A 14,748-nucleotide genomic window follows, 5' to 3' on the forward strand; every position below is an offset into this window, starting at 1 on the left:
TTTATAATTATTTTTAATTTTATTTTATTTTTTTTAAATTTTTTTTTTTTTTTTTTTTTTTTTTTTTTTTTTTTTTTTTTTTTTTTTTTTTTTTTTTTTTTTTCCTTAATAACCTTGTTTTAAATAAATATATTATATGTACGTATCATAAAATATATAAAAATTTTTAAATAGAAAAATTTAATTATCCTTTAATTATATGATGACAAACATTATAAACATGTCCCATAAAGGGTTAACACATAAATGAATAAATATATATATATATATATATATATATATATTTATATATATATTTATATAAATTTTTTTTTTTAATCAAAATAGAATATTCATATAAACTCCTTAGGTCTTAAATTTATAAATATAAATATATATATATATATATATATATATATATATATATAATATATATATATTTATGTGCATAATTTATTTGTATATGAGACCAAAAAAAAAATTAACGAATAAGTAAATAAATATAATTTGCGATGTACACATATATATTTATTTATTTATTTATTTATATATGTTTGTCAAAATAGTATATTATACAACTTATTCTTTATTTATATACCTTATAAAAATTAATAAAAACAAATGTATAGTATAAAAATATTACATATCCATATGGATATATTTAATTTTTTTATATAGCACGTACTAAAATACAAAATACATTTTTTTCCTTATACGATATGTACGCATATGTGCATATTTATTATAAGTGTCGAAAAAAATAAAATTAAAAAGGATATTATAATTAACTTGAAATGTTTATATATCACAATTTAAAGTATATACATATATATATATATATATATATATATATATATATATAATATGACAAGAAGTACATATATTTACATATATATCATATTTAAGCTGATAAAAAATAGTTTTTAAAAAGAATAATCTCTTTTTTTAACATTATAATATAAATTATAGAGTTTAATACATCCGACAGTTTCTTTCTCACTGTCTATATAAAATAAATATATATATATATATATATATATATATATTATATACATATTAATAAATATGTGATTTCCATATTTTATGATCTCTCGTAAATAACAAAGTTATACAAGATAAAAGTGTATACTTTATATATATATATATGAATATGATTTTCATTTTCTTTTTCTTTTTCTTTTTTATTTTCTTTTTCTTTTTTTTTTTTTTTTATTTTTTTTAATATTAATAAGAACATATAATTTATAATGTCAATATTAAAAAATAAAACATATAAGATCCTAACACTTTTATATTTTCATTTTTACCTATTTAAATACTTAAACGTTTAAATTATGACTCGTATAATTGAACATATTTATTATATTATGACCTCTCTTAAAAAAAAAAAGAAAAAAAAAAAAGCAACCAATAAAAAACATGATCTCATAATTCATAAAGTTTTTAATATATTTACGAAAATATTTTTTATTACTAAAAAGAGGAAAAAGAAGAAGAAGAAAAAAATAAAAAAATAAATATATAAATAAATAAATAAATAAATAAATAAATAAATAAATAAATAAATGAAATAAAATAAAATAAAATAAATTGAATATACAAAATGTGGAATTATTAATATGATAAATAATATATTACAATTTCATTATTTTAATATTTATTAATATATTATATATATATATATATATATATATATATAATATAATGAATCTAATTATTTAAAACTTAAACCTCATAATTTAATATACACATAAATATAACATATATAACATATATATAATATATATATATAATATAAGTTCCTTTAAAAAAGTTTTTTACAATATATATATATATATATTTTAATTATATGAATAAATATAAATATGCTTATATTAATATATATATAATATATATATATTTATTTATTTTATCGATAAATAATATATATTTTAACATAATACGATATGTTAATTTTATTTTATTTTATTTGTTTTATTTTGTAAGAACCTTGAGCATATATATATATATATATATATATATATATAATATATATTATAATAGTTTAATATTAGGATACTATTATTTACATACAATATTATTAGTGCTATGAAAAATATATTATTATATATATATATATATATCATATTATATAATTTATATATATATATATATATATATATATTTATATATTTATATTTATTTTAAAATATTGATAAAATAAATAAATCCAAAAATTATTATCATAAAAAATAAGATATTATTTAATTATATATATGTAAATATAGTATATAATATATTAATACATATTTTTGATACATTTGGTACATATATATTATATTTATGTAAAATTATTCTTCTAAAAATTTATTATTTAATGTTAAATAAGAAATTGAAGAATTTGAAAAGTAAGCTTTTATAAAGTTATTATTTTTATTCGTACAAATATAATATATATATATATATATATATAGTAATACATACATATATACAATATTTATATTCATTTGTGTAACGCTTATTTAAATTATATTCATATAGTATAATTTTATTTCTGAAAAGCATTTAGTACATTTTTTATATCCAATTTTCTTCTTATTATATTTTTTTTTTTTGCATACACATATTACAAAGTATTTAAAAAGAAAAAAAAAATATATATATATATATATATATTGTAGTAACACATATTATATTATATTATATTACATTTTAAGTAGATATTTTATTACGTGAGACCTCAGATAAGTAAATATATATATATATATATATATATATTATATTATATTATTTATATATTAATTATTTATTTATTTATATATATATCTCCATTATACACGCTTAAATAAATAGAATGAAAGATAATGAAAAAAAAAATGAGTATGGAACTTTTCCAATAACTATAAATGAAGGTTATTCAGATAATGTAGGTGATAATAAATTGAAGAGTAAAGGGATATATCATAAATTATTTGAGAAATTAAAATTGGCGTTGTTATTTTTAACGTGGTATACATTAAATGTATTATATAATGTAGATAATAAAAAAGCATTAAACATGGTTAAATTACCTTGGTTTATTAGTTCGATGCAATTATATGTAGGATGGATATTTATATTTATATATTGGATAAGTGGAATGAAAAAAATCCCCAAGATATATTCATATGATATATTTATAAGAAATATATTAATTCAAAGTGTATGTCATATATTTGTTCATTTTGGTGCTGTCATGGCTATGTCAGCAACTAGTGTTTCCTTTACACATGTAGTAAAAGCATGTGAACCTGTATTTACAGCCATTTTTTCAATTTTACTTTTAAAACAATATTTAAAAATAAATAAATATATAGCCTTATTAATTATTGTAGGTGGTGTTGTTTGTGCATCTATGAAAGAATTACATTTTACTTGGATAGCTTTTTGGTGTGCAACCTTATCAAATTTTGGTTCATCTATGAGATCTATTTACGCAAAAAAAATGATGACACAAAAATCTCTTATAGGTGAAAATCTAAATGCATCTAATATTTATTCATTTATTACCATTATTTCAGCCTTAATTTCTTTACCTTTAGTTCTAGCATTCGAAGGAAAAGAAACTTATAATTTCTTAGTTAACTATCAAGGTACAAATTATACTTTTAAAGATGTTATTTTTAAAATCATATTAAGTGGAATGTGGTACTATTTTAATAATGAAGTTGCTTTTATGTGCCTTGAAAGAGTTAACCAAATCACGCATGCACTTGCAAATTCAATTAAAAGAGTTGTTATCATTGTTTCATCAATAATTATATTTAAAACACAAATAACATTACTTGGAGCTATAGGATCAGCTGTTGCAATATTCGGTGCTTTCTTGTATTCAATCTTTTAAAAAAATATAAATATGTCAGCACATACATACATACATACATATATATGTATACACAATTTTATATCCCTAAGAAATACCTATTACCAAACAAAAATATAATAAGTACAGGAGGAAAAAATTTAAGTACAAAAGGTAACAATGGAATTGTGGCATTTTAACGATGACATTTAAATGATCATATTTATTTTTATATTATTATATACAATCCCACATATATACATATATATATATATATATATATATATATATATATATATATATATTTTTCTTTTATTTTGTCCTTTTGACATTTAAGAAATCGTTTTAGTCTTCATTATACATATAATTCAATAAAAGCTCTTCCAACATTATAATGAAAATATATGGCTATAAAAAAGTAATATATATATAATATATATAATTTGTAACATACATGTATATATTTACAAGATTTGCAATATATACACGTGTTTATATTTAATTTTTTTATTCAGTAATGATAAATATATATATATATATATATATATATGTATATATATATTTATATATGTAGATGAATTTTTTATAATTAATGTGTATATGCCATTATGACCAATAAAAATAATATTATGCTTAATTTTTTAAAGAGTTACACAAATGTTATCTATTTAACTATTTTTTTTTTTTTTTTTTTTTTATTATTTATTTAATTTTACACATATATGATATATTAGTACATATATATATATATATATATATGTGCTGTATAATGATAATTTTTTTTTTTTTTTATAAACTTTTTTACCATTGTATACAAAATTTGTATAAGAATACTTGGGTAATCATATATATATTATTACATATTATATATGTATAATCTTTTTTTTTTTTTTTTTTTATATATATAATATTTATCTAATTTTTTTTTTAAATGTCTTTATGATATATATATATATATATATTTAATCAAACCTTATTATTTATATTATAGAAAAAATAAATTATTTACTTAAATATGCATTATATATATATATATATATATGTGCTTGATTAATAAATGTTTCCTGTTTAAAATATTTGTCAATTCAAAATATAACAATTTTACATATATCTAATTATACCTATTTTCTTTTTATATGTTTTACATAATTTGGTATATTTCTTATTTCTCTCTCCTATACGAAAAATGAGAGTTCATGTCAAGAGAGAAATAAGATTCCAAGTCTCCTCCTTTCCACTCCGTATTCATTCATTTAAATAATATATCATTATACGCAAATAGTTATTATTAACAAAATAAATAAAACTAAATTACTAATTATTTCATTTATAATATGTATTAGACATATATATTATAAATACAGTGTACCATTTTTAACTACGCACATATAATATATATATATATTAGACATTAATATATTAATATTTCTTATATTTTATTTAGGTTTATAAAAAAATACCCAAATATTGGAATTTCGTTTTACCAATATATATATATATATATATATATATATATAATATATATCACTTATAATATGTTTGCTTTTTTTTTTTTTTTTGTACTTTTTTTAAGTCTCTTACCTAATACCATGAGCACAAATTTTCATTTATGCAAGCACATACATATATAATATTATATATATATATATATATAAGAAATACAAAAAACCTTACATTTAATTCATATTCAAAATGTATAGAAATAAATATCAGCCCAATATTTTATCTCTTCTATTAAGTGCGGGGTAAAAAATAAGAAAAAAAAGTATAATACTCAAGACTACATCATAGAATTAACAAAATTTATCATAATTATAATATGCTTAATAAATTTATACCATTAGTATATATATACAATGTCATAAAAAAAAAAAAAAAAATTATAAATTCAATCCTATATTTCAATTTTATATATATTATGTTTTATGAATAGTTCTAAGCCACTAGAAATATGGAAAACCAAAACAAAAAAAGGCTGTGTTAGAAAAGTATTAGATGATACAATAAAATTAAGTGCCATCGAAATTTTATCAGAAAATACGTCGGACTCGTACATATATACGGCACCGCAACCCTTTAAATCACTTTCTATCACTTTGCCTATCATAGTTCTTATCATTAAAAATGTAGACTTATACTGCCTCCAATAAATTGATTCACAGACATACAAGAAAATATATACATATATATATATATATGTATATAATATATATGTATTTTTTTATTATTTAATGTTTTTCCTTTTTTTTCAGATGAATAAATATTTTTCTTTTAGAATAAGCATATTAGATGATAAAAGATGTCGTAGAACTTTTAGAATTTCCAACTTCCAAGTAAAAAAAAAGCCAACTATATTTATCTATTCATTATTATTATTTTTTTTTATTTTTTTTTTTATTTATTGTTATATGTGGGATAGTTCGTAAACATATCTTTATTGTGACTGTTTTTATGTAGAATAATATTGTGTTCATGTAAAATAATATCTTGTTCATGTAAAATAATATCTTGTTCATGTAAAATAATATCTTGTTCATGTAAAAAAATATCTTGTTCATGTAAAAAAATATCTTGTTCATGTAAAAAAATATCTTGTTCATGTAAAATAACATTTTTTTCATATAAATTCTGACCTGTACATGTTTCTTTTTATGTTCTTCAATACATATAATCAATTGTGCACCATAAAATTATCTCTTTTTTTTTTTTTTTTTTTTTTTTTTTTATCATTTAGACTGTAACACGATTATCAAACAAGTGGTGTACAATGCCAATGGTTTTAAATGAAGGATGGAATATAATACAAATAAATTTAAATGATTATACTGAAAAGGCTTTTAGAACAAAATATAAGGAGACCATTGATATTCAGATTAATGCAAGTATAAGGATAAGGTGTGTATATTTTTGTGATCGTATATACAAAAATGAGGAATTGAAAGATGAATTTAAAATATTCTGTAAGAAAAAAGAAAAACCTAAATACACTCCTCCTCAATATTTAAACACAGCCCAAAAAAAAACGACAATTAAAAATGTGATAAAAACGAAGAATTTGAAAAGGGAGGATATGGAAGCTGAGAATGAACAAAATGAAGCTCCACCAAATAATGAACAAAATGAAGCTCCACCAAATGATGAAAAAAATGAAGCTCCATCAAATGAAGAAAATGTAGTCCAAGATCTGAACAAAGACGAACTTTCTGATAATTTAGAAAGTAATCCTGTAAAAAACTTTGATACCGATTTTGAAAATAAAAATGATGGTGAAGAGAAATATTTAATAGATGTTATTGATAACGCTGAAGAAGATAGAGAAGACAAAATACTAGAAAATCAGAAAGAAGAAAATGAAAATGAAAATCCTTATAATGAAGTTGACATAACTAATATAAGTGAAATTAAAAACTTAGAAATGGATTTAAATAACGTACTTTATGAAGATGTAAATTATGAAACTTATAATAATGATGATAATTGAATTAATATATTTCATTTTGAATTCTTAAATGTTTTTTACACAAAATAAAAAAATAAAAATGAAATAAAATAAATAAATAAATAAATAAATAAATAAATATATATATATATATAAATATACATATGTACTACATAAAAACAGTTCATACGAAAAAAAAAAATAAAGAAAGAAAAAAGAAAAAAGAAAAAAGAAAAGAAAATTTCAAAAGAAAAATAATATGTGCATAACTTGTTCACTCATATTTTTAATAAACGTTTTAAATGAGCAACGAAATATATATATTCATATATATATATATATATATATTTATTTATTTACAGTGACATTAATATAGACATAGACTTCTATATTTTTAAATATTAATTAAAAATTTAATTAAAATTAACAAACAAAAAAAAATTAAAAAAAAAAAAATAATAAATAAATAAATGCAAATGGGAAGACTTAAATTATGTATATATATATATATATATATATATTTATTTATTTATTTATTTATTATGTAATAAATCAGTATAAATCTATCACAAAATTGTGAAGCAAATGCATAAAATGCAAACCCGTAATTGAGCACAAATAAGTTTTACTATATTTAAAAAAAGGATATAATATATAAGGTGAGGAATTATACATAGAATAAATTTCTGAACCTGTAAATGTATGTTCATTGATTATATTTTTATTTTGATTTTTTGTTAATATTAAACTGAATTTAATAATATTATTCAAATCAAAAAAAATTTCAATAGTTAGATAATTAACAAGTGTATATAAGGTTTGATGTATATTTGAGAGAATTTGATTATTGATTAGATCTTTGATTTGATATATATGTACTGTCGATGAATAATATGGTAATTTAAATGTTCTGTTAATATGTTTTTTCTTTTTTAATTCAAGAAAAAAAAGATTTTTTTTAAAATATGAGGAATGTACCAATATAGGTTTCTCAATATATAATTTCGATACAAAAATAATAGCATTTTTTAAAGTGACAATATCTTTTTTCATTTTGTGTTGATAATTTATGATAAGATCTTCTATATGTTCTTGTTTTTCATATAATTTTTTTAAATAATTCATATGTTTTTTTTTTCTTAATATATTTAGTGAAATTTGTAAGGCAATATTTCTCCATTTAACTTGAAAAAATGAATTTTTATCATATATATTTTGTAACATATCAAAATAAATTTGTTCCATTTTTGATTTTTGCAATATCTTATCATCTTTAAATTTATATATAGACAAATTAGCTGGGAATTCATCTAAAAATTCGACATAAGCCATTTCATCAGATAAAAATATATCAATAGTTTTATTAATTAAATGAATTAAATTATTTTCTCTTTGATCTTGTAAAGACATGTAATTCATTTTTAATGATTTTAATTTTAATATTAGGTTATTTGTATCTGTACAATGTTCCAAAATAGGACAATTTTTTAAACATTCAGATATTATATAAATATTATTTTTCTCATAATTATATTTATGTATAATAGAAAATAAATACTCATTATTTTCTATTAAAGTTTGTTTACGGTAACAAATATATTGAGGCATAGGAATTTTTGTGAATTCACAAATACTCATATTTTTTTCCTTTAACAAAAATCGAATATCTAGCTTAATATTGTAAATTAATTTACATTTTATAAAAAATTCAATATCATCTTCACTAAAAATTAACCTCTTCATTTTTTTCCTCATCTTATTATCGTTACTATTGATTTTTATAGTATTCGGAATATTAAAACCGTTAGGTTCGTTGGTATTTCCATTCATATTATTATTCCAAGTTATAGTATTATTCCAAGTTATAGTATTATTCCAAGTCGTATTATTATTCACACTCGTATTATCCCCCTTTTTCATTCCAAAACGATCATTTAAGTTATCATTTTTTTCCTTACGTAGAAGCGACTCGTTTCCCTCATTAGAGTTAATTTTTTTATTATCTTCATGTGTAACAAATGTAGAAACACCTTTTGGTCTTTGAATATTTCCCATCTCCTTTCCCAAACCTTTTATATTTAGCTGGTGCTCCCTTGCTTTTTGTATATCCATTTTGTTTGTGCCCACCATCGAATTGTTGAGAGTATGTTTATGTTTTTGGACGGGTATGTTATTTTTGTATGTGTAGAAAAAATTAACTATATCTATTACAGGGTCATTAAAAGAAAGCATTAAATAATTTTGAAATCTGAAGAATAAATTAAAAATATGACACACCTGGAAAAGCTTTAATTGTACATAATAAGAGTTTCTATTTAAATGATAATCAAATAGATTTGTATATGCATCTACATAAATATCATGATGAGTATTACAAATATTATTAATAACATTAGTTAAGGATATAAAAGTATGTTCAAATATGTATTTAATAGATATGATATTTATATTTAGATTATATATATTTAATGATTCATATTTATTTAAATATAAAATTTCTATGAAATCACAAATTTTATTACGTATATTTAAAATATGTGGAAATATATTTGGGTAAGAAAATTTGTGTGCAATATTTTCCATATTTTTTAATATTGGATTTATGATAGCCATAACTATAAGTTTAAAAAAGGGTATATATATTGTATGATGGTTTTGATAAAAGTATATTTTATTTGTTTGATTAATTTCATCATTAATATTTTTTTCATAAATAATAAAATATTTAAATAATTCTTTGATAATAATTTTAAACATATCTGGAAATTTTATATTCAAAAATATTTTACAAAGTTCTTCAAAAATACACACAAAATTTATTTCCACATAATTATCATTATTATCTAAATTATCATTTTGTATTTCTTGTGATATATTATTAGTATACATATTTTCATGTTCCATATTTATATTAGGAATATTATATGGTACGGGTGATTTATAACATGATATTTCATTAACAAATAATCTTTTTTTATCTGGTTCATTTTGCGTTTTCCCTTTAATAAAATTTAAAAATTCTTTATCTTTTTCATCATCATTTAGGTTATCTATAAAGGAGGTAATATTAGGTTCACGTTTTACATTTTCTTTTTTATTTCGTTTGTTCACAGAACGTTTTATATCATCACCACCATCATTATTATTATTATTATTATTTTTTTTTTTTTTTTTTTTTTTTTTTTTTTTATTCGGTCCACCCTTTTGGAGATCCATATAAGTTGAGTTCTTCGCATGAATATTTTTATCTACTACCATGTGATCATTATACATATCTTTTATTGATGAATTTTCCCTGTGGTGAGCAGAACCATACATAGCAGTATTCGTTTGTAGATGTTTTGTATGCTGCATATTTTTTGCATAAGAAACACCTTGTTGGTTAACGGGAATGTTTTGTTTTGTAACTTTTCTTGATAATTGGTTTAATAAAGTAACAAAAGAATTGGGATTATCCAAGTTGATTAAACAATGAGCAAAATTTATTAGAATCTCTTTTTTGAAGAAAAGCATTTGTATAAGAGTAAAAAATATGGATGTGTCAATATTAAATATAGAATGAACGTTTAAAGAATTCTTGATTTCTTCTATACCTAATTTCATTAAGAAAATGGTAAAAATAGTTCGAACTCTTTCATTTCTAAAATCAGCATATAAATCAAAAATAAAAGAACATAAAACATTTGAACTATTTTTATAAAAGGAATATTTATTTTGTATATCTTTTGGATTATCTTTTTTTAAAGCATCATTTTGTTCATAATTATATGTATGATTAATATAATTTGAGTTGATAATATTATAATTATTTTTTATATCTTGTTGATTTATATTATTATTATTATTATCATAAATATGAGTTGTATTTTTATTAGAATTGTAGGACATTTTCCTCCCATACAAGAGTTGTTTTAGATTTCTAACATTTTTATAATTATGTATTAAACATAAAATTATTAGATAAATTGGCTGTTGTTGAATTATATATATGAAATGTTCTAATTTTATTCTATTTTGATCAAATATAAAAGTTGAGGAAGAATATAAAATATTTGGTAGATGTTGTTCTTTCATATTAGCAATATTAGATAATATAAAATTTTGATAATTAAGATATAAATAATTAAATTGTTTTTCATATATATTTAGATTTAATAAAACATCTATATGTTTAGAATATAAATCAATTATATCTTTTTCAAAATTTTTGATATATTCAATATTATTATTATATTCTTCTTTTTTTAATAAATTTTGTAAATGACACCAATTTATAGTATTATTCATTATTACTATATTATATATAAATTTTTCAATTTCTTCTTCATAATATCCAAAATAAATATAATCATTTTGAAAGAGTTGTCTTCTATTTATATTTTTTTTAACAAGATTAATTTCATTAATATATTTTATTATATAATTATTATAATACATATTATTATTTGTAGTATTATATTCATTCAATTCAATATCACTACAATTTGAATTATAATCTAAATCTTTCTGATCATATGTTAACCATGTTTTTATAATTTTTGTAGGATGTTTTAAATATTTTTTATTATTAGGTATTCCTATACATAAATGATAATTATTAGTATAACCCCATGCAAATATTTCCGAATTATTAAACTGAATAAATGTAACATTATGAAAAGAAAAAATCGATTCAATTATTTTATTATTTTCTTTTAAAAAATATGTTATTAATTTAGGTCTTTTTATATAATTATTCTCTTTTTCATTATCACATAATATTTGACAATTATTATTATTACCTATACCATATAATTTATTATCATATGTAAGAAAAAAAACATGTTCATATTTACCATTCATATATTTAACATTAGTAATTTCATTATATAAACTTATGACTTCACATGACATATTATTACTATTATTATTGTTATTACTACCTTTTATGAGTTCTCCAAATATATATATAAACCCATCAACAGATAATATTATACTATATGTATTACCTGCTAAAATATCCTTTATATATATATTATTATGTAATATAACTTTAGTAGGTACACTAACAATATTACAAACCATTTTAGATTTTTCAAATAAACCTAACCTACCATTATTATTACTTCCACAAACATATAATTCGTTAGTATTCGTTAAAAATAAACTATGACTATTACCTAAAGAACATTTATATATTTTATTTATTATATTAATTTTTCTAGGTAATAATATACATCCTTGGATATAATCACCACCTAACCCGACCTTTCCGCTTTCGGCATTACCCCAAATATATAAATCTCCACATTCGTCTGCACTATAATTGTTACCATCATTTGAATTGTTCAATTTATATACATAATTTACACCATTCATATTATTCACATTATTCACACCATTCACATTATTCACATTATTCACATTATTCACATCATTCATGTTATCCTTATCTAATAACTTATTTATAATACACGCACTATGGTCATATCCAGCAAATATATTTATCACATTTGTCAAATTCTTCACATGCACAGGTTCATAAAAATCTTTTATTACCCCAATCCCTAATTGGCTCTTATCATTTTTTCCCCAACCATATACTAAACCCATATCACTTAAACATAATACATAATTATATCCACATGCAATTTTTATTATCTTGTTTACACATATGTTTAATAATACAGGCACTCCAAATTTTTTCTTTAAATTAAATTCTCCATTCCCCAATTCTCCATTCTTATTATATCCAGCAGTATATACTTTCCCGCTTTCTAATAAAAATACACTAAAATGATCACTTCCATCTATTATTTTAACTTTAGACGGCAAGACAAGTTTGTTCTTTTCAAAAATGTTCCCATGGGAACCATATATATTATCGTACATATAGTAATTATCATTATTATTTAAGGTAAGATAGTCAATGTGCTTGTTTATCTTATTCATATAATACGTCATGGTATCTAAATTATAAAAATGTGTTACAATATCTTTTATATACATTTTTCCTCTCATTTCTTTTATATAATGTATATCAAAATGTTCATCCTTCTTTTTTACAATATATGATGATATTATGTTATTCTTATTTGTGTGAACACTTTTATTATCCACACTATAATGTTGTTCTTCGACTTCTTTATTTATTAAATATTTTATTAAATCTTCATCTGAATCATTATCACTTATTTCTTTTTCATATGAATAGTTTTTATAATTCCCAAAACTAATTAAATCACCTACTAACGTAATACCAAAGCAAACATATGTAGAAGCATATATAGATATACATTTATAATTTGTATTAATTTGCTTAGGTAATTTAGAAATATAATAATTTACATAATTATTTGTTATATTAAATGTACCCCATACATATACATCTCCTTTAACATTTAATGCTAAAGAATTAAAACAACCAAAACTTAACATACATATTTTTTTATTATGATTTAAACATTCTACTAATTTAGGATAATATATATCTATATCATCATAACCATGACCTAATTTATAAAATTTCCCATTTCCCCAGGTATATACATTATAATTAGAATCTATACATCCTGAATGGGATGTACCTGCACATACATAAAGAATTGTTTTATTTCTTAATCCTTTAATTAATTGGGGCTTATTATAACTTTTTATATTCCCAAGACCTAATCTACCATTACCTCCATATCCCCAACTATAAATATGTCCGTGTATGTTACAAGCAACACTATGCTTACTTCCTGCTGAGCAATGTATGACTACATTTTTTTCTTTATCCCACTTTATAGAATCTTGGTTTTTATGAAAGTTGTATGTACTATTATTATTATTATTATTATCATCATAATCATTATTATAAACCGAATGAGGCTCTAAAAATATAGGTGTTGGTTCATATACATTTTGATTTGTCCCATTTCCTATACAACCGAAATTGTTATAACCCCAGGAATATAAAACACCACCTGTACAGATAGCTAATGTATGCATATCACCACAAGAAATAAATTTTATTTTTGTATTTTTTTTAGGGAAAATTATTTTCATAGGGAATGGAGTAAACCAGTCATGTTTATTATCATTTTCTTTTATATTTGAATATAATTTTTCTTTATTTTTATATATATTCATTTTTTCCTTTTTCTTTTCATCATCATAATCATTATGATTACTATATTTATCGATAGTTTGATTAATATCCCATTGTGTGTCTTCATTAGTATAGTCATTAACAATTTTATTGTGTACATCTTCATCCATATTTATGTCATCATTTTGTATACTTGAAATATTATCTGCCTCAAAGTTTAAAAGACTTTCGTCACCAGAAATGTTGTACTCATCATAAATATCGTCGTCGCTTGGGAGACCTATATCGTTCTTAAAATTATGTTCGTTGTAAGTAAATTCTTTATTTTGTACATATTTTGCATCATGTCCATTTATATCATTTTTTTTTTTTTTTTCATTATTTATATTATTTTTTTTTTCATTATTTATATTATTTTTTTTTTCATTATTTATATTA

General features: G+C 19.6%; 3 protein-coding genes across 3 annotated transcripts in view; 2 read left to right on the forward strand and 1 right to left on the reverse strand.

Annotated features, from left to right (window-relative positions):
* Positions 1 to 2,812: 2,812 nt before the first annotated feature.
* Positions 2,813 to 3,841, forward strand: PRSY57_0507500 (triose phosphate transporter; the record flags this gene model as incomplete). Its single annotated transcript, XM_012906146.2, has 1 exon — positions 2,813 to 3,841. The coding sequence occupies one exon, from the start codon at positions 2,813 to 2,815 to the stop codon at positions 3,839 to 3,841; it is 1,029 nt and encodes a 342-aa protein (XP_012761600.1).
* A 1,650-nt stretch (positions 3,842 to 5,491) lies between these two features.
* PRSY57_0507600 (transcription factor IIb, putative) lies at positions 5,492 to 7,280 on the forward strand (the record flags this gene model as incomplete). Its single annotated transcript, XM_012906147.2, has 4 exons — positions 5,492 to 5,544; positions 5,733 to 5,925; positions 6,052 to 6,132; positions 6,534 to 7,280. The coding sequence occupies 4 exons, from the start codon at positions 5,492 to 5,494 to the stop codon at positions 7,278 to 7,280; spliced, it is 1,074 nt and encodes a 357-aa protein (XP_012761601.2).
* A 510-nt stretch (positions 7,281 to 7,790) lies between these two features.
* The window catches only part of PRSY57_0507700 (guanidine nucleotide exchange factor), a gene marked incomplete at both ends in the record, with an annotated part of 7,500 nt that continues 542 nt past the window's right edge, over positions 7,791 to 14,748 (reverse strand). Inside the window, one exon of the mRNA XM_012906148.2 lies at positions 7,791 to 14,748. This exon is cut by the window's right edge and continues 542 nt beyond it. Within this exon, the coding sequence (XP_012761602.2) occupies positions 7,791 to 14,748 (6,958 nt within the window).

This window comes from Plasmodium reichenowi, chromosome 5, assembly GCF_001601855.1.
Source record: "Plasmodium reichenowi strain SY57 chromosome 5, whole genome shotgun sequence".
NCBI lineage: Eukaryota > Apicomplexa > Aconoidasida > Haemosporida > Plasmodiidae > Plasmodium > Plasmodium reichenowi.